This window comes from Leishmania martiniquensis, chromosome 9 (assembly GCF_017916325.1).
Source record: "Leishmania martiniquensis isolate LSCM1 chromosome 9, whole genome shotgun sequence".
NCBI lineage: Eukaryota > Euglenozoa > Kinetoplastea > Trypanosomatida > Trypanosomatidae > Leishmania > Leishmania martiniquensis.
The window spans coordinates 530,860-553,708 of NC_090144.1; the positions used below are offsets into that span (position 1 = coordinate 530,860).

At 57.8% G+C, this 22,849-nt stretch overlaps 10 protein-coding genes across 10 annotated transcripts; all 10 read right to left on the reverse strand.

Annotated features, from left to right (window-relative positions):
• Nucleotides 1-669: 669 nt before the first annotated feature.
• LSCM1_07660 (uncharacterized protein) lies at nt 670-2,265 on the reverse strand (the record flags this gene model as incomplete). Its single annotated transcript, XM_067325022.1, has 1 exon — nt 670-2,265. The coding sequence occupies one exon, from the start codon at nt 2,263-2,265 to the stop codon at nt 670-672; it is 1,596 nt and encodes a 531-aa protein (XP_067180867.1).
• Nucleotides 2,266-4,071: 1,806 nt separating this feature from the next.
• Nucleotides 4,072-5,799, reverse strand: LSCM1_07661 (uncharacterized protein; the record flags this gene model as incomplete). The annotated part of the gene is made up of 1 exon (XM_067325023.1): nt 4,072-5,799. The coding sequence occupies one exon, from the start codon at nt 5,797-5,799 to the stop codon at nt 4,072-4,074; it is 1,728 nt and encodes a 575-aa protein (XP_067180868.1).
• Nucleotides 5,800-6,970: 1,171 nt separating this feature from the next.
• LSCM1_07662 (uncharacterized protein) lies at nt 6,971-7,390 on the reverse strand (the record flags this gene model as incomplete). Its single annotated transcript, XM_067325024.1, has 1 exon — nt 6,971-7,390. The coding sequence occupies one exon, from the start codon at nt 7,388-7,390 to the stop codon at nt 6,971-6,973; it is 420 nt and encodes a 139-aa protein (XP_067180869.1).
• Nucleotides 7,391-8,168: 778 nt separating this feature from the next.
• On the reverse strand, nt 8,169-8,885 carry LSCM1_07663 (uncharacterized protein; the record flags this gene model as incomplete). Its single annotated transcript, XM_067325025.1, has 1 exon — nt 8,169-8,885. The coding sequence occupies one exon, from the start codon at nt 8,883-8,885 to the stop codon at nt 8,169-8,171; it is 717 nt and encodes a 238-aa protein (XP_067180870.1).
• Nucleotides 8,886-11,735: 2,850 nt separating this feature from the next.
• On the reverse strand, nt 11,736-12,959 carry LSCM1_07664 (uncharacterized protein; the record flags this gene model as incomplete). The annotated part of the gene is made up of 1 exon (XM_067325026.1): nt 11,736-12,959. The coding sequence occupies one exon, from the start codon at nt 12,957-12,959 to the stop codon at nt 11,736-11,738; it is 1,224 nt and encodes a 407-aa protein (XP_067180871.1).
• Nucleotides 12,960-13,799: 840 nt separating this feature from the next.
• LSCM1_07665 (uncharacterized protein) lies at nt 13,800-14,195 on the reverse strand (the record flags this gene model as incomplete). The annotated part of the gene is made up of 1 exon (XM_067325027.1): nt 13,800-14,195. The coding sequence occupies one exon, from the start codon at nt 14,193-14,195 to the stop codon at nt 13,800-13,802; it is 396 nt and encodes a 131-aa protein (XP_067180872.1).
• A 678-nt stretch (nt 14,196-14,873) lies between these two features.
• LSCM1_07666 (uncharacterized protein) lies at nt 14,874-15,326 on the reverse strand (the record flags this gene model as incomplete). The annotated part of the gene is made up of 1 exon (XM_067325028.1): nt 14,874-15,326. The coding sequence occupies one exon, from the start codon at nt 15,324-15,326 to the stop codon at nt 14,874-14,876; it is 453 nt and encodes a 150-aa protein (XP_067180873.1).
• A 938-nt stretch (nt 15,327-16,264) lies between these two features.
• On the reverse strand, nt 16,265-16,624 carry LSCM1_07667 (uncharacterized protein; the record flags this gene model as incomplete). The annotated part of the gene is made up of 1 exon (XM_067325029.1): nt 16,265-16,624. One exon carries the CDS (start codon nt 16,622-16,624, stop codon nt 16,265-16,267), a length of 360 nt encoding a protein of 119 aa, XP_067180874.1.
• A 1,579-nt stretch (nt 16,625-18,203) lies between these two features.
• LSCM1_07668 (uncharacterized protein) lies at nt 18,204-20,648 on the reverse strand (the record flags this gene model as incomplete). Its single annotated transcript, XM_067325030.1, has 1 exon — nt 18,204-20,648. One exon carries the CDS (start codon nt 20,646-20,648, stop codon nt 18,204-18,206), a length of 2,445 nt encoding a protein of 814 aa, XP_067180875.1.
• A 1,132-nt stretch (nt 20,649-21,780) lies between these two features.
• On the reverse strand, nt 21,781-22,140 carry LSCM1_07669 (uncharacterized protein; the record flags this gene model as incomplete). The annotated part of the gene is made up of 1 exon (XM_067325031.1): nt 21,781-22,140. One exon carries the CDS (start codon nt 22,138-22,140, stop codon nt 21,781-21,783), a length of 360 nt encoding a protein of 119 aa, XP_067180876.1.
• Nucleotides 22,141-22,849: the final 709 nt, after the last annotated feature.

Here is a 22,849-nt window from a genome sequence, read left to right on the forward strand (position 1 = left end):
GAGAGAAGGGGGAAGGAGGAGAGGGCGCTGGCGCCTCTGGGCTTCCGTCGCTTTCCCTCTGAGTCTCTCTTAGAGTCCTTCAGGACGCCTGCGCACGTGGCGACGCAACATGGCCAGCCACCCGCGCAAAGGCGCCGAAGTCATTTCGATCACGGAAGGACGCGCGCGAGAGGTGTGAGGAATGAGGACGACGAAAATCAGAGATGGTCAGGGAGCATATTCGCAGAGGGGCGAGCTGCGGCAGACATTTCTGAGTGGAGCATTCGGGCGCCGCAAAACAGGGGGCGCAGACCCAGGCAGGCGGGGTGGCGACTTCCCAATAGTCAGGTCGTGCACAGCCACGCAAAGGGCTCCACACACAGAGATGCCGTTCGCACGCGGATTGAGCGCCGCTTCTCGCCTCCCCTTCCTCACCGCTGCGCCACGCCCCTGTGCGGCGGTATCCGTCTGCCGTAACGACTGCTTCCGTCAGCTGTAACATAAAGGCCACTGATTGGGCACGTAAAAACACCGCATCGAGCAAAAAGAAATGACTCTGGGAGTAGCGGCTGCGGGCCGCTGTGTGTGTATGTGACCTGAAGGACGCCGTAGTGGCCCTTCGCAGCAGACTTCTTCTTGGCGTACACACACACATATATATATATATATGGGTAACAAGGCTCGGCGGCGCTAAGGTCCTGCAGGCGTGCGTGAAACGGAAACAAAGTGCCCAGTAATAGGCGAAAGTATCGTGGTGGCGGCCAGCTCGCACATTCTCTGAGACCCTCGCGAGCGGCGGTACACGAGGCAATCCATGCGATGGAAAAGAAGCCAAAGGCTGCGCAGCTCCCGAATATGGCGACGCCATGGAGTCGCAGAAGTCACGTCGATCTTGCGCAATCCGCAATGATCCGACGTGTCCTCCCGCATCACGAGCACCGACCACAGGCCGTACATGGGGTCGCGCGTCGTCTGGTACAGCTCATAGAAAGACTCCAGGAGCACAGCGGGAATATCGCAGTAGGAGGACCGCAGTAACTCACTTCCTCTGCCGTTGCTTGCGCGCGTGTAGCCTGGTACGGGGCCAGAGTTGGTGACGTAGACGGCGCTGCGCAGCTTTCGGCCAGTCGGGTCGGCGTACAGCTGGAAGCACGAGGTGGCCAGCGCTTCGGCCGCCTGCAGCACATCGTTTTCGTTGTACCGTGCATAGGATGGGCGCCCCTCGTAGCGATGAGCGCCGTAGCGAATGCCTTGGCCCAGCACACCCGCCAGCGCGCACATGCGGGGCGTGGCTACTGGCACCACCGCCTCTGCACGAGAGCCCACAAAAGTCAAGTTCATCGCCTGCGCCCCCGCGGTCACGGTACGCGTGTAAAACAAATTCTTAACGATCGACATGACAGCCACGTCGTACGTCTCCACAAGCGACTTGTCTGCCTCCCGCTGGCCACCGAGCACCCAAAGCTGCAGCAGCAAACGCGCCAAAGGGACCACCGCATCGTATGTGCCGGCTCGCAAGGGGAGAAGGTGCGAGCCGTGCAAGGGCGGCACCGCTGCAGCTTCCTCGTCCGGTCGCCAGTACGACTGAGTGGCCTTCCGCAAGGTTTCGTACGCTGCTGTTATGCCGTCGGCGGTCAACGAGGCGCCGCTGGCCGTGACACGACTCCAAACCTCACGACTAAACGCTGACCACGAGGAGGTCGGCTCTGTCACTGCCGCCACTGGTGCTGCCGGCACGTCCTTCAGCACCTTCCGCACTTCGTCTGCCTCAGCGGCCTTACCCTTGATTGACAGCACTACCGCCACGCTCTCCAGTGCCTCACGCACGGCGAGAACTGGCTCTGGGAACGCAGCGATGCTCGCAGTGCTCAGCGCCGCCTCAGCCGCCGCCTTGAGCTCTGCTGCAGATGGGGCCGAGTCAGCGCCGACACCAGTCAGCAGCAGGAGATCCCACAAAGCAAGCTGCACTTCGGGTAAGTGCCTTGCAAATGGTATCACCCGCGTGAGCGACGCAGTGACGTATTCCATAGCTTCCCTTATGAGGTGCACCTCAGCGACCGGGGCAGCTGGCCAGCGGTGAGGCCACAAGGCTTCATTCGGGACCACGGTCGTCGCGCTCGTCGCCTTCACTGCTGACACCTTCGCCTTTGCGCGGTCTTTTATGCCGAGGGCATAGCTCTCGGCAAGGAGATTGACGACGAGGATGTATACCGCGACGCCAAGCACCGCGAAGACGGTATAGTAGTCGACAATGCGCAAGAGTCGTCTGATACGTCGCCGCTGCATCGGCTTGCAGCCATCCGTGAGCGTGCGAGAGGTGAATCGGTGTGGAGAGGCTATGGTGGTGGTGGTAGAGAATGAGGTGCTTCCCTGAGGGTGCAGCGAGTGCGAAGAGCTGCAGAAAGTACCTCACGGAGGTGGCAGACACACAAAACCAAACACGTAGGATATACAGCGGGCCCCAAGTCCACGCCTGTCCGCTCTCTCCTCAGACGGCACGGATACCCTCGTATGCAAGCGCGCTGGCCGTGAGGGAGCCCAAAGAAATGCGTACGTATAAAAGGAGAAATGGCTCGGAGGGTAGTCGGAAGAGCGGCTGGGAGGCACACCAAAACAGCAGACGCAACAGCCGGTAGCGTCTCAATCGCCAGAGCGTGCGCATGCGCTAGGCGTGAAGGCGAGGGGTGAGCCGGCATCACCTCAGGTAGCACGGCCTCATACGCACCAGCCAGAGCTCGCCGCTTACATGGCTGTGTAGACGGAGAGAGACGGCTCGGAAACGCGGGAAGGAGGGAAGACAGGATGTCGTTGAAGACACCATATGTTCCTTTATGTGCCGCTCATGGGGCTACGTGGAGGAAGACTGAAGAAGAGGAGGGAGGGGATCAGACGGCGGCGGCTTCGGCTGACTATATCTCGTTTCTGTGGTGCACGAAGCTCATGTGGGAGGAGACGATACGCGTGGCCCACGCGCCTCCCTCCGTGCTATAAGCGGCGTGCCGTCCCACGAACCACGTATAGCTATCCGAATGTGAAGCACTTAGGTGGTCGTGTCTGAGAGTGAGTACACGCGCTCTCGTGCCTGCACATCTTATCATGAAAGTGCTCGCAGCCTTGCCAGCGTCTGACAAGTGAAATCAAAGAGTGATAACTTCAGAAGCCAGCCATGCCCCACCGCAACCACTCAGCGAACGAAGGTTGCACGGACGCGCCTCACGCACTTTGTACTCGCCGGCAGACGTCCAGCCATCATCACCGCGGTGGTGCAGAGCGGTAGAATCTGCCGCGCAATCTGTACCAGATGCCAAGAAAAGCGCCACCACGCCCCCTCCCCTGATCTTCCTCCAGAGCAACAGCAGCTGCGAAAGGCGGCCGCTCAACCACTACAGTATCGCAAAAGCTGCGGCAATCGTCAGCGCCCCCAAGGCGGAGGCCAGCGCAGTCTCCTTGTCGGGGTGACTACTAAAAGTCCAAGCACGAAACGCACCTTGCATCGGCTTGCATGAAAGCGGCCCAAACTGGGCTAGAGCCGGGAATCCCCTGTCGGACGAGCACAGCGCACTGCCTCGAGCTGCTCACAGGATCCGACATGCACATCGGCAATGCACCGCTGAGCCATCCACGCCCCGAGTCCGCCGCTGCGCTCTCGTCGAGGAACCGCATGACAGAAAAAGGTGCGCAGATGAAAGTTACACGGGAGCGTTGGAGAAGGGGAGGGGAGAGACACACAAACACACACAAGCGGACAGACACGGTCATACCTTCGTGTGCTCGCGAGAATATGTCCTCTTTATCGGGCAGCGCAGAGGAGCGCTTCTTGCCGAGAGCACGGAAACATACGAGGAGCACCCAGGAGGACGGGTATGTCCCCATCCAGAAAGGAAGACCCCATACATGCGTGAGCTCCTCGCATGCTGTCTGGCGCTTTTGCTGCTGTTATTCGCGTGACGTAAGCGCCGCGAAATGCGGCACTGGGGAAGCAAAAGTGCCGCCACCCCCCAGCGAAGAAGTGAAGCGCGTAGCGCCACTAATGGCATCACATGCTCACAAGAAGCATTACACACGTAAATGCGCTATATCGGGCTATCGGGCTCACAGCTGCTGTGGGGGGAACACCTTATTATTGTTGTAACGATCTCTCTCCAGCTGCGCGCGCTGCTCACGCAGATGCTGAAGGCCCTCAGGTACACCCACGACGAACTCACCAGGCCGCCCCTTGCGCCGGACGTCCGTCAGGTGCGCGATTCGCTTACGAAGGCCACGACTCCACAGCAGTGCCGCCTCACAGTTCTTTTCTTCATTGCTGCGCAGAAAACCAAACCGCCAAAGCCACTGCACCTCCCGCTCCATCTCCTGGTGTCCCACGGCTGTGGGTGACGCGGTGGCGCCGCCACCTCCAGAGGTACCAGCCGTGAGACTTGTGGAGGGAGTGTGGCTCGTCTGCAGCGCGGCCTCCTCATCCTCGTCACAGGGATACAGCTCCCAGTACTGGCGCCTCTCAATGCGGCGCACTTCCGCCGCCACGTCAGCCGCCTTGCCGGATAAACGACCGCGCTCCTGCTCGTTGGCACGCTCCGACGGTCGGGGCTGGTCGCCGAATAGGCATCCGCGCTGGCCCATGTGATTGTAGCGCAGTACCAACTCTTCCCCCGCCTCGATTGTGCGCGAGGCTGTGATGGAGACGTCACCGCCATCCTCGCGCTGATAGACAACGTTGGCATTCGCACAGTGCGTGTGGTTTAGCATGTCCACAAACGGTATGACGGAGAGCTGCGGAGGGCCGGGGCGGCGCCAGTTCAAGTTGACCGCGCGGGAACGAGTCATGAAGTGCGCCCAACGCAAGGTGTTCTCTTCGCTTAGCCACGCAGCGGAGTCACGCACCGCTTCCAAGTTGGACGCACCCGACGCAGAAGGCGGGAGCAGTATCACTGGCAGTACGGCATCGACAAAGTATTCCTGCAGCTGCCGCTCCCACGTCGCGAAGAGGTGGAGAGCCCCCTCTTCGGCTTCCGCGGCGCCGCTACGCGCTCGCAGAGACTCGCATTGCCGTTGCGTCAGAGGCGACGTGCGCCCCTTAAAGTAGTTTGTGAGCACTGTTGGTGTGAGGGCCGTCTCCATCTCTGGTCGGCGCAGGTCAGCGAGCTCCAGTTCACCTTGCGTCACTGCCTGCACCATGAGATCTGTCGAGGCCGCAGCCACATCCTCACCAGGAACCACGTCTTTTGTGTGTCGTCCGAGCCGAAGTCGGCGAGGAAGCGACTCGACCTTGTCGTTCCTGAGGAGACTGCTGCGCAGCAGCGTCCCCAGTGGTGGGGCCCGGCGAGGAAGTGCATCAGTCCACGCACGCAGTGGATTTTCGGCAGCCAAGGCGCCAGAGTTCAGCGGGCTGTGTGAGAGATACAGAGCCAGCATTATGAGAAGAGCGTCACGGGAAAGCAGCAGGTGTGGCGGCATCGAGGCTGCCGAGGGCATCGCAGACAGCCGACTGATGAGGTCGTCAAATCGCTGGGCGGCCAGCGGCTGGAGGCCGGTGGCCGCGGCCGCGTCCACGCTCGTTTTCAACGGCACCCCACGACAAGCTCGCCGCAGTAGCTGTGAGGCGCGCTCTCCAGTCATGACGCAATCGTGCCTGACAGTTCCGATGTGTTCACCACGGCAGATGCGGGAGGTGGCAACCAGTGTGCGAACTGGCAGTGGGTCAGCGATGGGTGTACTATTCGAGTAGGGTCGAACTGTTTGCTGCATCTTTTCGGCTTTGACGTCGCGCATGCACCGTGACAGCCACGCGCTGCCGACACTGAGCGTGTGGAGGGGAGGCATCGTCTTCGACGGGAAGGAGTCGAAGCTGAAACGTCGATCGGAGAGGCGCCGCAGCCACAGAAGCCTCACCAGAAGAATACTTCAGAGACCCGCTGGGCAGACGGAGCTGAAGCTGCCACCCGACAGATGACGGAGTTCTGAGGCAGGAGCTGAGAACGGTCAGAGGAGGAGGGGAAGGAGGAGCACGTCTCTACACGCCAAACGGATTAGCCGCCACTCGAGGGGTCGCACCTCGCAAGTACGCACAAAATCGGCAGCGCCGCTTGCGGAGCCGATGCCCACAGAGTTTAAGCGACCCCTTCGATGGAATGACTCCGATGAACCGGCCAGTGAGAAGGGGGGGATGAGAGCAGAGGGTTAAGGAGGACAACGTTGTCGGTACTGCATGAGATGAAGTTGTGGCCGGGTAACGTGACCGTGGCCGGAGACACTCGAGATGTTGTGAAGGAAGGGCGTCGCCAGAGGCGGCAAGGCGTGGCAATGCACAACCGTCTTCGCAAGTGTATCCGTATGCGCGCATCCCCTGCGACAAACGAGAGCCGCCAACGCAAGTAACCACGCACCTCCATGCCCTGACACTCGCCTGCACGATATTGGTGCTGCATTCGGTGGGCTGCACTTCCAACGCCGCAGTTGTCTCCGGTATTGCGGTGTCGCTCCAGGGAAGAAGCGGGCATAGTAGCAGCCTCATAACGAAAAACAGGCTGAGAGCGGCACTGCGCGGGCCAACTTACGCACAGCCCTGCGGTCCCACACCGGCACAAGCAGCGCAGACTCATGCCGAATAAAGCCGCGGGGAGGGAAGTGACGGTAAACAGAGACGCTGAGGCGCTTAATTAGATGAGAATGCAAACACAGAGGACAGAGAGGTAAAACGGCACGTGATGAGAGGACAGAAACAAAACGGAGTCACGCGCATGCATACGCGCACAGACGCTGAATCGAGCCTGTCTGTCTGCCTGTCTCTGTTTGTGTGCGCGTGTGTGGGATGTTTACCTGGGCGGCAGGGGAAGACGGCGTGCAGCAGAACAAACACGCGCTCCAATGGCATGCGTGCAGAAGAAGCCGAGAAGCGCACACGATCGTGCACGGTGCCAAGGCGCAAAACAAACATTCTACCAGAGAACAGCAATGACATGGACGGCGTTGCCAATAAAGGCGCTGGCGCATGTCAAACGTAGTCCACTGCCAAGTCGAAGTCGCCACGGTCGACCTGGCGGCGCGTCTCCTTTAGATCACGCTGTTCCGCCCGCTCCTTCCGCTGGGCCGCGTGGCGCTCAGAGAATTCGCTACCGGCGCTGGCCTGGCGCCCTTTACCCATGACGGTCTCCTTGAATTCCTCCACTGTCATGTTGTGCTCCTTGGCCATTGCCTCGAATTCTCTTTCGATCTCCTCATTCGTCACCTTCTTGACCTCGTGGGAGACCTTTTTTTTGGTGGCGCTGATCTCCTTCTCGATGTCCTTCAGGCGGGCCTTATTCTTCACACCGGCGGCGGTGTACGCCTCTTCTGGGATGTCGGTCTCCTTCCTCTGCACGCGCTCGTACAGCTCCCGGAGCGCGTCCAACTTCTTGGAGTAGTCCACTGGCATTCTAACTAGACGAAGGGAAAGTAGCGACGGATTCAAGCGGGCGAAACAGAAGGCGAAGAGGAGCACAGACGAACGAAACCTTCGCCTCTGGCCACAACTCGAGATGTACTTGCGGGTACCTGGTTTGGGCAGGATGCTGAAGAAAGCGCAAGACGCGTACGGCGTGCACCTGGCGGTGCATGCACACGAGAAAAGAGGGGCAGATAGGAGAAAAAACTTGCACAGAAGTAAAGGCATCGTGCACGCGTAGACGCAGACGCTGACACACATTCGCATGCAGCCGAGAGAGGGAAGATGAGGCCTCGACCTTCGCAGGTGCGTCACACTTGACGCATCGAGGAAGGCCTCTGAAAAGCGGAGCTGACTTGTCCTCGATGATGAAGGGTGACTCTACAGGACAGCGAGTTCGCGTCAGCTGCCTTCTTCCCCCCCTCCACCACCACCACACACCTGCGCCACGCGCTAGGTACGTGTTCTCATGTCCTTTGCTAGCAAAAATGAGATTGTATCTGTCTGTGAATGGACTCCTGACCCTACCACCACCACCACTACACTTGGACAGACAACCTTATCATCGCAGCAACGCATTCATCGCAAAGGAAGCGCAGGACGCACGAGAGTTGCACAACGCGCCGAACACCAACCAAAAGCACAGACATCAGTGAGGGGGAAAAGGGAAAAGAGCAGCGATAGCCCTCCACACCCAAGTTGTCCTCCCTCCTCCTCTCGCTCATCTCCTTCTTTCCGCCTGCGCATCAGCTGAAGCGCCGCGCGCCGTTCAGTGCTTCTTTCGGCTCTCGAGGAACACAGGCAGCGGCGTTATACCGGTATATCTCATCACTTCATCGTATTCCATGGCGAGCATGTCCTCCCACGGCACGTTGAGATACATGGGTATGATGGGCTGGTCATGACGGGAGCATGGTGCGTTGAGTGTAGCCCACTCCCAATAGAGTCGCAAGTTTGCCCACTGCGTCGCTGAGAGGTGCGGCGCGCCGCCCACCACCGACAGCAGCCCGAGAGGCAGGCCGGTGTGCCTCCACTCGAAGATCTTCACTGCCAGCTCCTCCTCTACTGTACGGCCACAGCCGGTGATGGCGTGCAGGAAATCGTGGCACTGTCTGTACCGTGTCATTACATACGCCAACGTTGGATCAGCAATGTGCCGCACCGCTGTCCGCCCACTTGGCAGGAAATGGTTACGGTCCATGTACGCGGCATACCGGAAGCCGAACGTGGATGGCGCGAGACCGCGACTGACCTCAAGCGCCTCATCGCACACAACAGGAGTGTGTTTCAAAATGTTGCGGCCCCGCATGTCAGCCATCATGCAGTTCTTCATGTTTTCCAGCGCGTCGAGAGAGCTCAGTTCACCAACAGCGGCTACAGCATCAGCGTTTGTTGGGTCGCGGATAGCCTTCAGGCTTTCAACGGCCAGCACGCCGACTTGATGGACCAACGCGCCACCCGTTTCAATGAGGGGCACCCACTGCATTAGTCCTTTAAGCGTGCGCACTAGATGGCGGTGATGCGCCTCGATCCCGTGAACTTGCTCGCGCACACCTTTGGCACGTCTCGTCTTCGTAGGGCGTATGCGTGCGAAGAGCCGAGCTGCAGTTGCTTTGCGCCCTGCAAGAGGAGAGCGAGCGCTCTCTGAGATGGCAACAATAACCCCTCGAACACACACTGTTGAAAATGTCGAGGGAGGGGTCTTTTCGCTTCGCCCGAGAGAGCGGCACGTGTGATGTTGCTGCTCAATGCGGCAATTTGTAGCCGCTGGGGCCAGCGAAATGAGACCGGTAGCACACAGGGAGAAAAGGTGAAGGAAAAGGGTCGAGAAGAGATGAGGCGGGGTCACAGAGAGAGAGGGAGAGCGGTGGGCCGGGGGTCGAGAGGCGCCTCTGTCGTGTGATACGACGGGCCCGGCAGAGCAGACACAGAAAATGAAAATGCGACGCTTTAGGTGCTCATGGAGTGACGGGCGTTGCCTGTAGGTACGCCCTCAAGACTGTCGGCAGCGCCTGCACACGGGACTGCTGATCATGAGCAGCGGCAATGATGTTTCGCTCACGTTGGTGTGTTTACGACACAGGGGGTGGGGGTGGAGAAGAGGCACGAGAGGCGCGGCTCAAAGGAAAGATGCAGTATTCATTCGCTCCCTTTTCCTGCCCGCCACCTGCCCACAGCCTCCTCCGGCACGCTTCAGTGGAGGCAGAGTACCTCTCTCTTCCCCCGATGGAGGTCGCCGCCGTTTGTATTGGACGTCGTCTCGCCGTCTGCTTGCCAAAGCCACGACAGTACGAAGCATAAAGCGCAGCCAACACATAAAACGGAAATTCTGCGAGAAGAATAGCGAAAGAGGACAGCGGGCGATCCACGCGACAGCCGAAACACGGCAGACACGGCAAAGTGGAGACGATTCGGCACACATGAGGAGAGACCCGCTGAGCGTGAAAAGCCATCGGCCGCCGTTTCGCGTGCAATGGTGGCGCTCTCAGCTGTCGCTGCACCCGTACGTACGCACTGAAACCGACACAGAGAGAGATGGAAGAGACAGTGATGCAGCGGAAGGGGGGAAACCCTTCAGCGAAGAGTAAGAGAAAAAAGAGGGGGCAGAGGTAGAGCCGAACGAAACAAACGTCGCCATGATGGAGGAGGGAGGGATGGATGGGATCGCAGGCGCCGAGCATCCAACCCGTCACAACCCACCTTTCACCTGCTCACACAGAGACAGCAGTAGCATGACTCAGGCCTACCCGTGCACGAGCACATACCAACGCACACGAAGCCATGGCATGCAGCCACTTCTTCCCTCAGATAGCCTTGTTCAAAAACTCAAAGTAGAGGCGAGAGGAGGTGGAGCGGGGGCCCTCATGTGTAGCAATAGATCGACGCGGTCCGTGTCTAATCGTGAGCATTGTTGCCAGCGCTTCCGTACTTGCGTCAAGGACAGACATCTCGTTCCGTTCGATGGCGGCGAAGAGGTGGCGGGCAGCAACTATCCTGCAGCTCTCGGGCAGGTTAGCGATGAGCTGATCGGAAACACGCTCCGCCTCGCATCAAGGGCGATGAAGGTCCAATCGATCAGCGAAACGTCTAGCTTGCATAGAAGGGCATTCACAGTGTCAATGTGCCCCTACTGCTGAGCGCCACTCCGTCTCACGCGGTCCTTTCCGACGAATATGCCGCAGCCTTCCGGTGAAATCCCACGATGAAGTTGTGAGCATCATCCGGCCTCTCCGTGTTTGCGACGGATTTAGGTGCGGCCTTTTCCATTGCGTAGGTGATGTTGCCCCTAATGGAGCGTCTGAGGAACTGCGACTAGGGCCACTCTCGCACACTGATGGTGCAGACACTGCAGGGACGGTCCACCATCTTCGCCGCGCCGACGCCTCTCATGAACTGGCCCAGTACCCTGTTTAGCCTCTAATACGCCAAGCTTGCCATGCCGAAGTACAGCTTGAAAATGACCAACCGACCAACGCTAAGCTTCTGCGGCGCTGTCGATATGTGCCCGCCGAGGCCTCGCGGCACTGCACGACCTGCGTGGGGGCAAGGAAGAGCACAGGGTTGAAAGAAGGAGGAAGTGTGGTGGGAAATGATGTGAGACACCGTGAAGTTGCCCACATGCAGGTCGCCCTCAATCGCGCGCTCTACACTAGAAGCCTAGAGGAGAAGGTGACACCAACAACGCGGAGGCGAGGAAGCGCGAAACCGGGAGCAGATGTAATCTTCAAGCATAGGTAGTGAGCGGCGCGCTCTCGGCGATAAATCGGCCGTACTCAATGGTGAGAGAAGACAGGAGCAGAAGACTAAGGCCATCACCCCGCCAGCGCTGGATACGTGCACTGTTGTCTTCTCTCCCCATGTTTGTGAGTGCAACGTAAATCCGTTGGAAACCCCTTTCTCTGCACCCACCTACCAACACATACGTACACGCATACGCATGTGAATAGAGGTGAGCGCATGGGCGTGCACGCACGCGCTAACGCCAGAGGCAATTCATCATTCGAATCGATTAAGTCCGTCGTTACAATTCTTTTACGGTACCACCTCTCCGTCCTCGGCACCGGCAAGCGCATTGCAGCGCCTGCTGAGGGTCATGTAGGATTCCACTGCAGGATAGTTCATGATGTCAGCAGCGGCCGGCAAAAACACGGTCGGGGGAGGCAAGAGGTGGTGTCCGAAGCGATTCCGTTTCTTGGCAGGGAGTACGAAGAGGGATGGGAAACACCGCATGATTGGAGGTGCAGCACCCGCCGAGCACGACACCCCAAAAGGTCCTCTGCCACCGGAGGGGAAAAGGGAGGAAGCCACCGAGAACAAAGGGGCCGAGAGCGTGGGCTCACTTTTTACCCCCACCGCTGCTGCGGTTCTTACTATTGCCCGGCTGGAAGTCCCGGCCGCTGCCCCTATTGTTACTCGGAGTTGCGCTGTCGCGCTTGTTTCTGTTGAGACGACCGCCGCGGTGGTGGCGCATTTGTCTGTACGGTATCTTCCGCGACGAGTGGTACACGCGACCCCCGCCTCCCTCAGAATGTCCATACGGCGGAGGGCCCCCGCTCATCTGATGAACACCGTAGAACGGAGTTGCGTGCGCGTGTGGCCTGTCGTACGCCTCTTCGTCGCCGTGGTAGTACCCGAATGGGTTCTCATCCTCTTCGCCAGAGTCATCGTAGCAAGGCTCTTCCTCCATCATTTCATACAGCTCGAACGGCACTTCCTCCGGCGACTCGGTGTAGTAAAAGGGGCCGCCCCATTCATGGGAGCGGTGCCGCTTAGCGTGGTGTGGCTTTCCCCCTTTGCGCCGTTGCGGCTGGTTGCCACTACTCCACCGGTTGAACTCCTCCACCACCGCTGCCGCATTTTCCTTGCCGAGGGCGTTGGCAATGAACTCAAAGCTTTTGCCATCTTGGTACATGTTCACCATCGCCTTCACTTGCTCCTCGGGCCATGTCTTCGAGGACGAGCTCTTCCTCTCATCATGCGGCTGCCTGCCGTCACTGCGGCTCGCTGACGACCGCGGTCTGGCCGAGGCATAAGCGCGCGGTGGTCGCCATTGGTCGCTAGGGCGGTGAAATCCATCGGCGCGCATGTTTCTGGCAAAACAGTCCTCTTCGTTCTGCCGCCGCATCTCCTCCCACATGAGTTCGTACATGAGCGGGTCCATGTCTTCATACCATGGCTGGTATGCGCTGTCCTGCTTTGTGTAATAGGACGAAGAGGAGTCGGAGGTCCCGGGCGTCGCGTGGGAGAGTCGCCTGCCTGCGCGATGAAACTGCTTCACCGTATTGTAGGCATTGTTTATGTCGGTCATGCGGTTCGTGCTAGAGGACGCTGAGGAGTTCGACACGTCTGGGTGATGCTCTTTGGCGAGGTCGCCGTAGCGCTTTTTCACGTCGCTCAATGTGGCCGAGTCATGAACCCCAAGTATCTTGTAAGCCTCGCGCACATCGTCCTCCGTCGGCACTGTGCAACATTGCCGACGCGCCACGGAGAAGGGCGTGCGAAACAGAGACTCACGCACGCGATTAAAGAGGCGTACGCGCCATTGACCGACGCCGTGCATTACGGCAGGCAGTCGGACAGATAAGGCAGTTGTGTGACACTCTCGTCCAGGCGCCGGCTTCTTGTCGTCGACTAAAGGAAAGCAACGCAGCAGAATCAGTGGTAGGCAACGAAGAGATCCCTACAGATATGTAGGCGCCGCTATATGGGTCAGTGCCTCGACCGAGGAGGATGCGCACGTGGCAGCAGCCAACGGAAACACGCACACCGTATAGCAGTCGCACGAGCACAAGGCAGCCCTCATCAACCACTATAACCTTCACCGCCTCCTCCACGCGGCCACGGCTAGCTGATGATGAGAGCAAGCGAGAAGCGAGGGAGCGGCAGGTGATGCTAGTGGTAGAGTGACGATAAGTAGCCTTTCACGTCGAAGGCAAAGAGAGAGAGAGAGGGATGGCAAGCTATCGGCAGAGCTCGCTGCGAGAGCAGTCTCGTCTTCAACTCCACACACCCGTACAGCGCTCTGTTAGGCGCTCTGTTACTGTCAGCTACCTGTTTGACTGCCCAATCCGCTTTTTTTTGTGATATAAGGGGACGCCACCTGCGGTCCGCGCACCGCCCCTGTCATACATCCAGAGAAAGAGAAAACGCAGGAAACAACAATTTGGGGAAGGCGAAGCCGACAGCGGGGCTCAGCAGCGGCTGCGGTTCCATTCACTGTTGCTGCTGTTTTGCACATGTATGAGAACAAAGTTCAAAGTGCGGGCCAGATAGAAGAGGTGCAGCTCTACATTGCTTCTGCACCCTCCACTCTCGCTATTGCAGCCAGCACACCCGCCACGGTCGTCACCATAGGGACGGGCTCGACCTGTCACTGAGGAGCACGATTGCAGCCGCAGCACTAAAGGTCCTCGTCCACCTCGTTCTGCGTTAAGTCAAGGTATTCTGACATCTTGGCGTTCAGGAAGACAACAGACTTGTAGCCACACTCCACCAAGTATGTGGCTGCGGACGCGGCCCGGCGCTGATTGGCCGCGTAAACGAGAATGCGGTCTTTTTTCCGTGGCTTTTGCACGCCATATTTCCTCTGAAACGTTGAGTCCCACATCCGCATGTCAGCATTGAGGTCGCGAAAGTGGATCACTAGCGCCTGTGGAAGCGGTGGAATGGCTTGCACCTCGTACTCTTCACGCACATCCAGGAGATGCACTCCGCTCATGCTTCTGGCCGCGAGCGCGCGCACCACCGCCTGGGCCTCGTACACGTTGAATGGGTGTGTAAACTCTGGCAGTGGCATCACGAAGAAACAGGAACGACTGGGTTGGCCGGTACGACAATCTTCTCCGGCAGAACGTAGACCGTTAGTGATATGATCACTCGCTAAGAAAGTCCACCAAAAAAAAAACGGCTCTTCTCTGCCAACGCCCCCCGGTGCGCCGTCCCCCACCACAAGAGCAGGGGCAAGCGTCCATGCAGCGCGTGTTGTGAGGAAAGGGGCGCGGTTGCGGTCGCCTCCGGTGCGGTAGCCGCATGTGTTCTCAAGGAAGGAAAAGAAGAGCGGGAAAAGGCGAGGAGGGGAGAAAAGAGAATGAAGACGACGCCAACGGAGCGGCAGGAAGGCACTCATTGAAGAAGAGCGGCTCGAGCGAGGGAAGCAGACATGTGCTCAAGTGCACAGGACACACCACGGGCAGATGCCAGAGTGTCCGCCAGAAGCGTGAGCGGATGATACAGCTCTGGTATACATCGCATTGGCTCGCGCGACCCCTTCGGCGCGTCCGACGGAGCGGAGACATCTCGAACGAAGAGGGCCACGTGTCGCCACAGTGGGTTGCGTTCTCAGAAGGTGCGGCTCGATGAAGAGGGGAGGATTAGTTCGGGGGGAGGGAGGGGGGTGACAGTGTCGCCACCGTGCAAGCAGCCGCAGAGGGCGCTCCCTCATACGGCCACGAAAAGCGCAACTTTTGAACCTCGTTTAATGGGGTGGCGCTTGTGAATATTCTGGCAGCGCTGCAGAGATGCTAGAAGCTCCGTATGTGGAGTGCCACTGAGCCCAGCTGCCGGAGAAGTTGCCGGCATTTTCGAAGCCAAGCTCCTCGACAAGCTCGCAAGCGACAGCAGAGCGGACGCCGTGAGCGCAGTAGAGTACGATCTGCGTCACACCTCGGACGGGGCGAGGAGCACCAAAGAAGTACTCGAACTCATCATCCATCAGGATACTTTCAGGGCTGAGGACATCCCGTAGAACCGGTAGCGGAATATTAACAGCGGAAGGAATCATCCCCGTCACCGCCACCTCGGCTGTCGACCGCACGTCGATGAGCTGAATATTGCGTGCGGCATCACAGCAACTTTTCTTTGCCTTTACAATGTTCGCCACCTGGTTAATGCTAACATACCGGCGTGCACACCACGCTCGTCTCAGCATCCTTGAACAGCGCTAAAGCCAGCAGCGCGCACAGCTGCGATGTCGAGTAAGCGGTGACCCGCTCCTAGCTACCCGAGCTCTTGCCCTCAGATCTGGCGAAAGCGTCGGCTAAGAGCGCGCGCACCACGGGATCCAGCTAGGGCGAGGAAACGGGAGCGAAGAAAAAGAGTGCTGACCCCTCGACCACCATGAGCTGCCGCCGAAAAATACCAGAGAGCTGCTGGCGCGCAAATTCAGAGTCCGAAATCAACCAAGCGCACACGCAACGAAGGATATCAGGAAGAGAAATGAGCAGATAGTGATGGAGAGGCGCAACACGCACGCGACAAGAGGCCCAGCACATCAAGCAGAGTGGGAAACGGGAGAAGCGGCGTCCACTTTGTCGTGCATCGCCCACCGTCCTCTAGGGTAGGTATTTGTCAAGATTCTTCGCAGCGCATGTGATGATAGCACTAAGCTTTCTTCATCGGCCTGCATGGGCCCACAGTCGATGGGATGTTGAAGCTGATACATTGTACGGGCATGAGCTGGAGGCAAAGTTGTAGACACATGTGGAAAAGATCGTCTCAGCCTCGGCGCGCCCATGAGCAGTGCCATCCGCTCCCGCCCTTGCATACTTTTTTCTGGAAATCCGTCTCGCATAACTGCTGGGCTCGGCTGCGGCAGCATCGCGCTAAAGCAGGGGGAGGCGGAGATGAAATGCCACGCTATGGAGCAGCATGGGGAGCAACACTTTCAAGATAGAGAGCGATATAGTACACGATATCCTCCCCTCTCGCGTCGGCATCGCCGTTTGCCGCACCACGTGTGTCGTCGTGTGCCACGCCTGGCATCGGTGTGGACAAGCCACTACGAGTTGTATGAGGCCCACCTATGACTACCAGACAAAGCGACAGAGGGTAATAGCAGGTGAAGAGGATAGTAAGGCAGCAGCTTGACTATGCTACGCTCTTTTCATGCTCCGACCACTCTGTCCAGCTGCCTGAGTACACATCCACATTTGTGTAGCCGCTGGAGAGAAGCGCCGCAGCCGCCTTTTCTGCGCGCCCGCCGCGAAGACAGTAAGTCACAATGTGATCCGACACCTCGGGCTTGGGTGCTCTGTACTTGTCCTTGAACTCGTCGGCCGTCAGCTGAAGCGCGGCCTCCAGCTGGTCGAGAGGTACGTTGACGGAGGTCGGGATGGCGCCCCCGGCTACCTCATCAGCCTCACGCACGTCCAAGATGCATGTATGCAGGTTGCCCAACTGCTTCTTCGCCACCAGCGCCTTCATGCTTCCGTAAGTTAGACGTTGCATCCCGAGCGAGACAGGAAGCAGTCCTTCTATAGCGTCACAGAGTGATGAAGCGTAAGGGCCGGTGTAGTGGATAGGGGTGGTGGTGGGGTGCACTGGCGACGATACTGCGCGTGAGTAATTGTCATGAAGATGTGGTGCGGTGCGTGTGTGTGCGCGCACGCAGCAGAAGAGAGGGAAGAGAGTAATGACAGGTGAGACAGCGATGCAGGTAAAGTGGTGCTCTTGGCATAATCTGTACGCATCCAGCGTATTCTAGGATGGCACGACCGGCTATCTCCTACTCAGTCGACAACCAGGAGGTGTGGAACGCAGCTCTGAGAGTAGCGCTTTCACCAACCCTCCAGTCATGCTGGGAAATCAGTTGAGGCTCACTATTGAAAGGACATGGAGGAGAGGCCTGCCCCGCATTCCTTCGCTCTCCTGCCACTCGCATACAGCTCTCCCCCCCAACCACAGGCCCCTTTTTTTTCGGCAATGCTTGCCGCGATAGCGCCCATTCGGTTCGTCTAAACGGTTTGTCTGTGTATGTACCGTAAATTTACCTGTGCACCAAAGTCCGGCGAGTGCGCGCCGGCACTCACTAAAACGTCTACCCGCGCACAGGCCCACGGGCCCTCGCTCGACAGCACAAGGTACACCCGCACAAGTGAGCGAAGGTATATGTGCCTTTTTCCTGTTGTGCTGTCGTGCGTAGCATCGCGTCACCGGTGCATCCTCCATCGGCGACTCTCTGGTGCGATGGCGCGAGAACATTTGTCGAAGAGGTGTGCCAATGGAGACACAACCGTCACAGAAAAGCAAAGAGAGGGGGAGAGAGCGATACGGTCGCCACAAGAGGGATATGCAAGTCATCTGCTCTACAGGGGCGGTGCGTATCGCACCCGGTTCTCCGCCTAAATCTGCGCGGCCGGCCACCGCTTCTCTATGAAAAGGCGGCGTGCGTCCATTGAGGTTTTCGACTCAGCCTTCTATGCACCACATCTGCGTAGAGTGATTTTTGGCATCGACGCTTCCTTCCCTCCCCTTCCTCTCACCCCATTCCCGAGAAGCAGTCGATGCACGCATGCAGCAACAGCTGGCTCGCCTTCGGTGAACTGTCTATCGAATCTAAAAGCTGAGCCGATGGGCGCTGTTCGGCCTCGCGTAACCTGCTGCAATTCCGCTGTGCAAAGCGTTGGCTGACGTCGTGGGTAACGCTGAACCGCACTGCAAGGGGGCATGGTAAGAGAAACATCGCACAGATGCGTCTATTGGCCGAGACATAGACAGGTTTCACGATGAGCTAGTGAAAGCACAATCGCGATCGCATGCCCCTTCGGCACCCCTTCAGACCAAACCTGTCCACCAACACCGACAACTTTGCAAACACGCCCGAGGGCAACCACCAGGCGTTTGGCGTCCCAACGTTGTGGGTACACAGGGGTCTCACATCACAGTGAGGTCCCCGGCAGCATCAACGTTTATGTAGGCGCGAATGAAAGCACGTACCACTCAGAAAACAAAAGGTCTGCTCACAGTGTGCGCATCATCTACTGAACGTGCCTGGCCCCACGCCTTGAACCGCAAAAGAGTTGTGCATTTATGGAGGTGCGTTGGAAGACACCATATGAACGGTTGTATTCAGCGGCGAACCTTGCAGCTTGTAGCGCGCATAGCATGCCGTGGGGAAAAGAGCCTCGAGTTCCCCTTTGGTGCGCACCCGTGCCATTCTCGTCCCGTAACTCACCCGGTGGAGCTGCTGAAAAAAAAGCGGGGCCACGATGTCATACTTGCAGCGAATCGTCGGCTTTAAGGTGTAGTACTGTCGGCATTGCAAGTCCGTCTCAGCCACCAACACACAGCCGGAGGAGAGCGCTAACGCACGATTGATATACGACAACGCAAGCGCATCATCGGGGATGCGGCTCAAGACATGTTGCAGCACCACAAAGTCGTACACATCCGTGGGTAACATGCTGTGGAAGGCAAAAAAGATCTGGATGTTGCCCTGCGCGAAACTGTCAGGCACCCGCAGGTTGCGCTGCGCAGCGGCCAGGACACGATGCACCGCCGGGCTGCTCATCAAGCGCATCCACTCTGATGAGCATTGCACATCATCTGAGATCTTTATCGTGTTGTTCACACTGTCGAGATTGCTTTTCGAGTCGGGCAGTACAACGAGTACCCGCACCACTTCTTCCCTCGTCGGCAGTTCACCAGTCCGCAGATTCTTTGTAACCTCCTTTGCGTGACGCGCAGGCAGCACCCAATTGTTTTTCGCGTAATCAATCGCGCAGTCTTCCGTTTGATAGTCGAAGGAGTCGTTGGTCAGCCAGTTGGCTCGCTTTTCGTGCGCGCCAGACAGCATCCCGTGCCGCCGCGCATCTTCAATACGCTGCTTGCGCTCTATTCTGCGCTGCTGCTCCTCGGGAGGCATGTCCTTGAAGTATCGCGTGCCGCCGAAGGTAAAGTCCTTCAGCTTCACATTCAGCTTTCGAAGCGATATTGCTTCTCGCGGCATGTGCAGCTCCTCCACACATGCTACGCTCAAGTGCACGGCATACATGGTCCAGAACGCTTGCTCTTCCTTCGGAAGGGCCGTCTCCTTGCCCAGAAGGCCGAGCATCACCTGCTTTCCCACCTCGCACAGATCAAAAAATGCCGAGTTCATCTCAGACTGGTTCTTCCACAAAAAGTCTTTTCGCTTTGGGTTGAGAACGAGCATGTGCTCCCATTCCTTGCCCACCAGCCCTAGCCACTTCGCTCGCGCCTGTCTCCACATGTCCAGCAGCTGCGCGCTAATGCAGCGGGAGAGGAACTCGATGTTGAGGTACTTCTCCTTTTCTACCGCAGTGGATACCATTAGGTTCGTCTCGCTGAACCCACCCAGACGCGAAAGCGGCCTCGCAGCACTGTCGACGTTTGCCTTGAGCTTCTCGTCTTCTCCGCGAAGTGGAATGCCATCTGAGGTCGACAGTGGCTCCCCAAACAATGCCTCCGCTAGTCGACTTCCAGCCGCAATCATGGCTTCGTGAACGATTTGTGCCGCCGATGCGCAGTGCTGCAAGCGATGCGCCATCATCGGCACGGAAAACGGCGAGGGAGAGAAGGGGTATACACGAGATGGGCGGTTAGCGTTTGTGCCGTTCTCCTTCACCCTCACGTTACTCACCACCGGAGTGAAGCTAGCATCCCGCTTGGACTTCTCCAACCGACGCCGGTACTCGGCGTAGCTCGCCGGCTCACCCAAGGCGGCGCGGTAGTAGAAGACGCAGGTAAGACGCTTCCAGTCTTCCCCTGAGCACGACACTTCTACCTCCGTGTTCGAGTGAAAGTGGTGTGCGTCGAATATCACCACATCGCGCGGCTGCAGAAGAACGTTGATGCGGAAATCGTCGAACGTGAGCGCAAGCCCTTTAAACTGCCCATCTATGCAAGCGATGCAGCTGTAGCCGCCATCAAAGTCACCGACGTCCGTATGAGAAGCTGTACGGAATCGGGAGTTGATGGTGAGAGTGGAGAATGGGGTTCCATGGATGCGCACAACATCTGGTATGGCGTCGTTTTGTGCTTTCCATTGCTTTGGTGCCACATGCCTGTAGATTTCGCTGACGTAGTCGACAACAGGGAATACCGCTGGCCACTCTCTCTCGTGCTCATATGTGAAGGACGTTTTGCGAGACTTCAGCTCCACCGGTGAGCCCCGGTAGTCAAAGTAGCCGGCGATGCCGCTCAATGGCGACTCTCCGCCGAACATCATACTCCGCAGCGAGGTGCGCACGGCAGCAGATATGAGTAGCTCCGATGCCATGGATACCGCATACTTTGGCAGGGCTTTCCGGAGCACCACACCCACGACTTGCCCACGACCATCTCTGATAGTGCCACTATCGTAGAAGTCGATCAGAGAGTGTACGTTGTCATAGAAGGGGTGCGATTTGACCGCTTCCGCGTAGCTCTCTGCCACTTCTTCCGATGTACGTGTCTCCTTCCCGGTGGGGAAGTTGAAGATGTCCAGCCTCGCCTTCTTTGCGTCGGGCTCCATGTATTAGTGGGCGCCGGCAAAGTGATGTGAATTGCACAAAAATTGAATGAGTTTGGCTCGAGCTGCCGAGCAGCGACATCTTAGCGGCGTTTAGCGCGTGCGAGAACCCAAACAAAAAAAAATACGGTTGGCATTCATGAGAAAGTTGAAAGTGGTTGGTGTGAGGAGGAGGGGGAAAGGCATGCGCAGGGGGAAAGAAACACTGACGCCTAGGCGGCACACATGCATGGGATCCCCTGGAAAAAAAATAAGACAGACAGAGAGAAAAGCAAAAGTGAGAAGAATGTGAGACGTGCAACAGTGGGCATAAGCGCAGAAATTGTGATGATAGCGGGCACCAAAAGTAAGAGTGCAGCTGTGCGAAAGTCAGTGACAGGGAGATGATGGGGCCACCGGAAGAAAAGCGGTCGCCAAAAAGGTATAGCTGTGAGACAGAGAGAAGTTCCCGATGTAAATTACCCCAACTCGCTAGTTTAGGTCGCTGCTTCCCTTAGTTCATTGACCGGGGTTCCAGCAGCGACACACACTAAACTTGGCGCGCAATACCAGGTGCAGCCTCCTGAGCCTGAAAGAGAAATTTATCTCGACGGCAACATGCTTTCTCACTATGCGCTGCTCCTTAGCACTAGCGAAATCACAGAAAGCGAGAGAAGGAGCAGGCAGCGGACGCGGCCGCCGCAATTCGCAAAACAAAATTAAGGTTTTACGGGCGATGAGCATGTGTGCGCCTTCGCCACAGAGAGGAACACAGCAAACCAATACGTCTCCTTCAGAGGCTCTCACTTCTTTCTCTCTTCGCCTTCTCTTGTCAGAGTTGGTGCAGGTGTCCGCTCAAATGTATACAAACAGACGGTAGCCCCGACAACCGCCCACCATCACACACTGCTTCGTTTTTGGCTCCCATCTTTTGTCGAGTGCTTCTGTTTTTCGTCTTTTGCTTCGAAGCCCACTCCACAGGACCACGTACAGCGCAGATGGAGGAGGAGAAGGGCAAGCAAGATCGCACGCACAGCGGGAAGGCCATAGGAAGCCAAAGAGCTCCCTGTCTTGGTATTGCGTACGCCCGCTTTTGTTTTGCCCTCATCGTTTTCACCTCCGGCAACGCCTCGCCTTTCACGTGTCTCCGGCACTCTCAGGGGCGGAAGATGAAGAACGAACAAATGGCAACGAGCGCCAGTACCACCGCGATGCCAAAATAGTTGCTCGCAGCTTTGACAGAGGCTTGCTGAACCTTCTCCGCATCGTCTGGGTGAATGTCGCCGATGTAGTACCGCGCGAGCTCCTCGACAGCGCTTTCAGAGTGTCCAACGGCGTTGAACTCGCTCGTGCCATCCTTGCCCGCCACGCTGAGGAGCGTGTCGACGCCACCCGGGTGCTGATCCACGAATTTTGTGATGTCATACACCTTGGAATCTTTGATGAACCACAGGTCATCCTCCCTGACGTGCTTCTCCACTTCACTCAAGTGAATATACTTGGGTGTCGTCGTCATTACAGGACGGTGAGGGGGGGGGCGAAAGATAAAGTCCTGCGAGTATCTAGTGCGGAGTTTTTTTTGGCTCCGGCTGTAAGGTTCCTTTGAGAAAACACTGCGGGGCAGGCAAACGAACGTCAGAGATGTCGAGAGACTGCAAGGCCAAGGAGACACGGATATGTTTTAAGGCTATGACTTGAAGCAAGCGCACAATGCAGCACCGCGGAAGATGGAAGGATTACCGAGGAAGAGCAACCTTTCTCAGATGGACACATGAGAGCACAGGTTGCCCGCACATCAGCAACGGTAAATGAAACTCGCTCCAACAGGCATGAGGGCCGAGGAGGTCAGAGGAAAGTTGCAGGGTAGAAGATGGCCAGCGACGACGCATGGAAAAGAAGCGTTGGTAAAAAAAACGAGATTAGAGCAGCAGCTCCAGCGACAGCGGCCGCGCCTCACACAAGAGAATGCACACTGACGCAGGGAGGCTCTCCGCTGCACCTTTGCGGTCTCAGAAATGCGGCGCTGAGAGAGACGAAGAGAGCTACGACATTGAGCCGTCCCACCGACTACGAGATAGCATCCTTGAAGAGCAGTCAGCCAGGTGGGCACACATGCGCCTCCCTTCCCCATTTTTCCTTCACGCCCACCCAGAGGCAGGGAATATACGCAACGAGGTGGTCTTTAGCCTACCTTTCCCCTCCCGCAAAGAAGAGAGCGAATCACT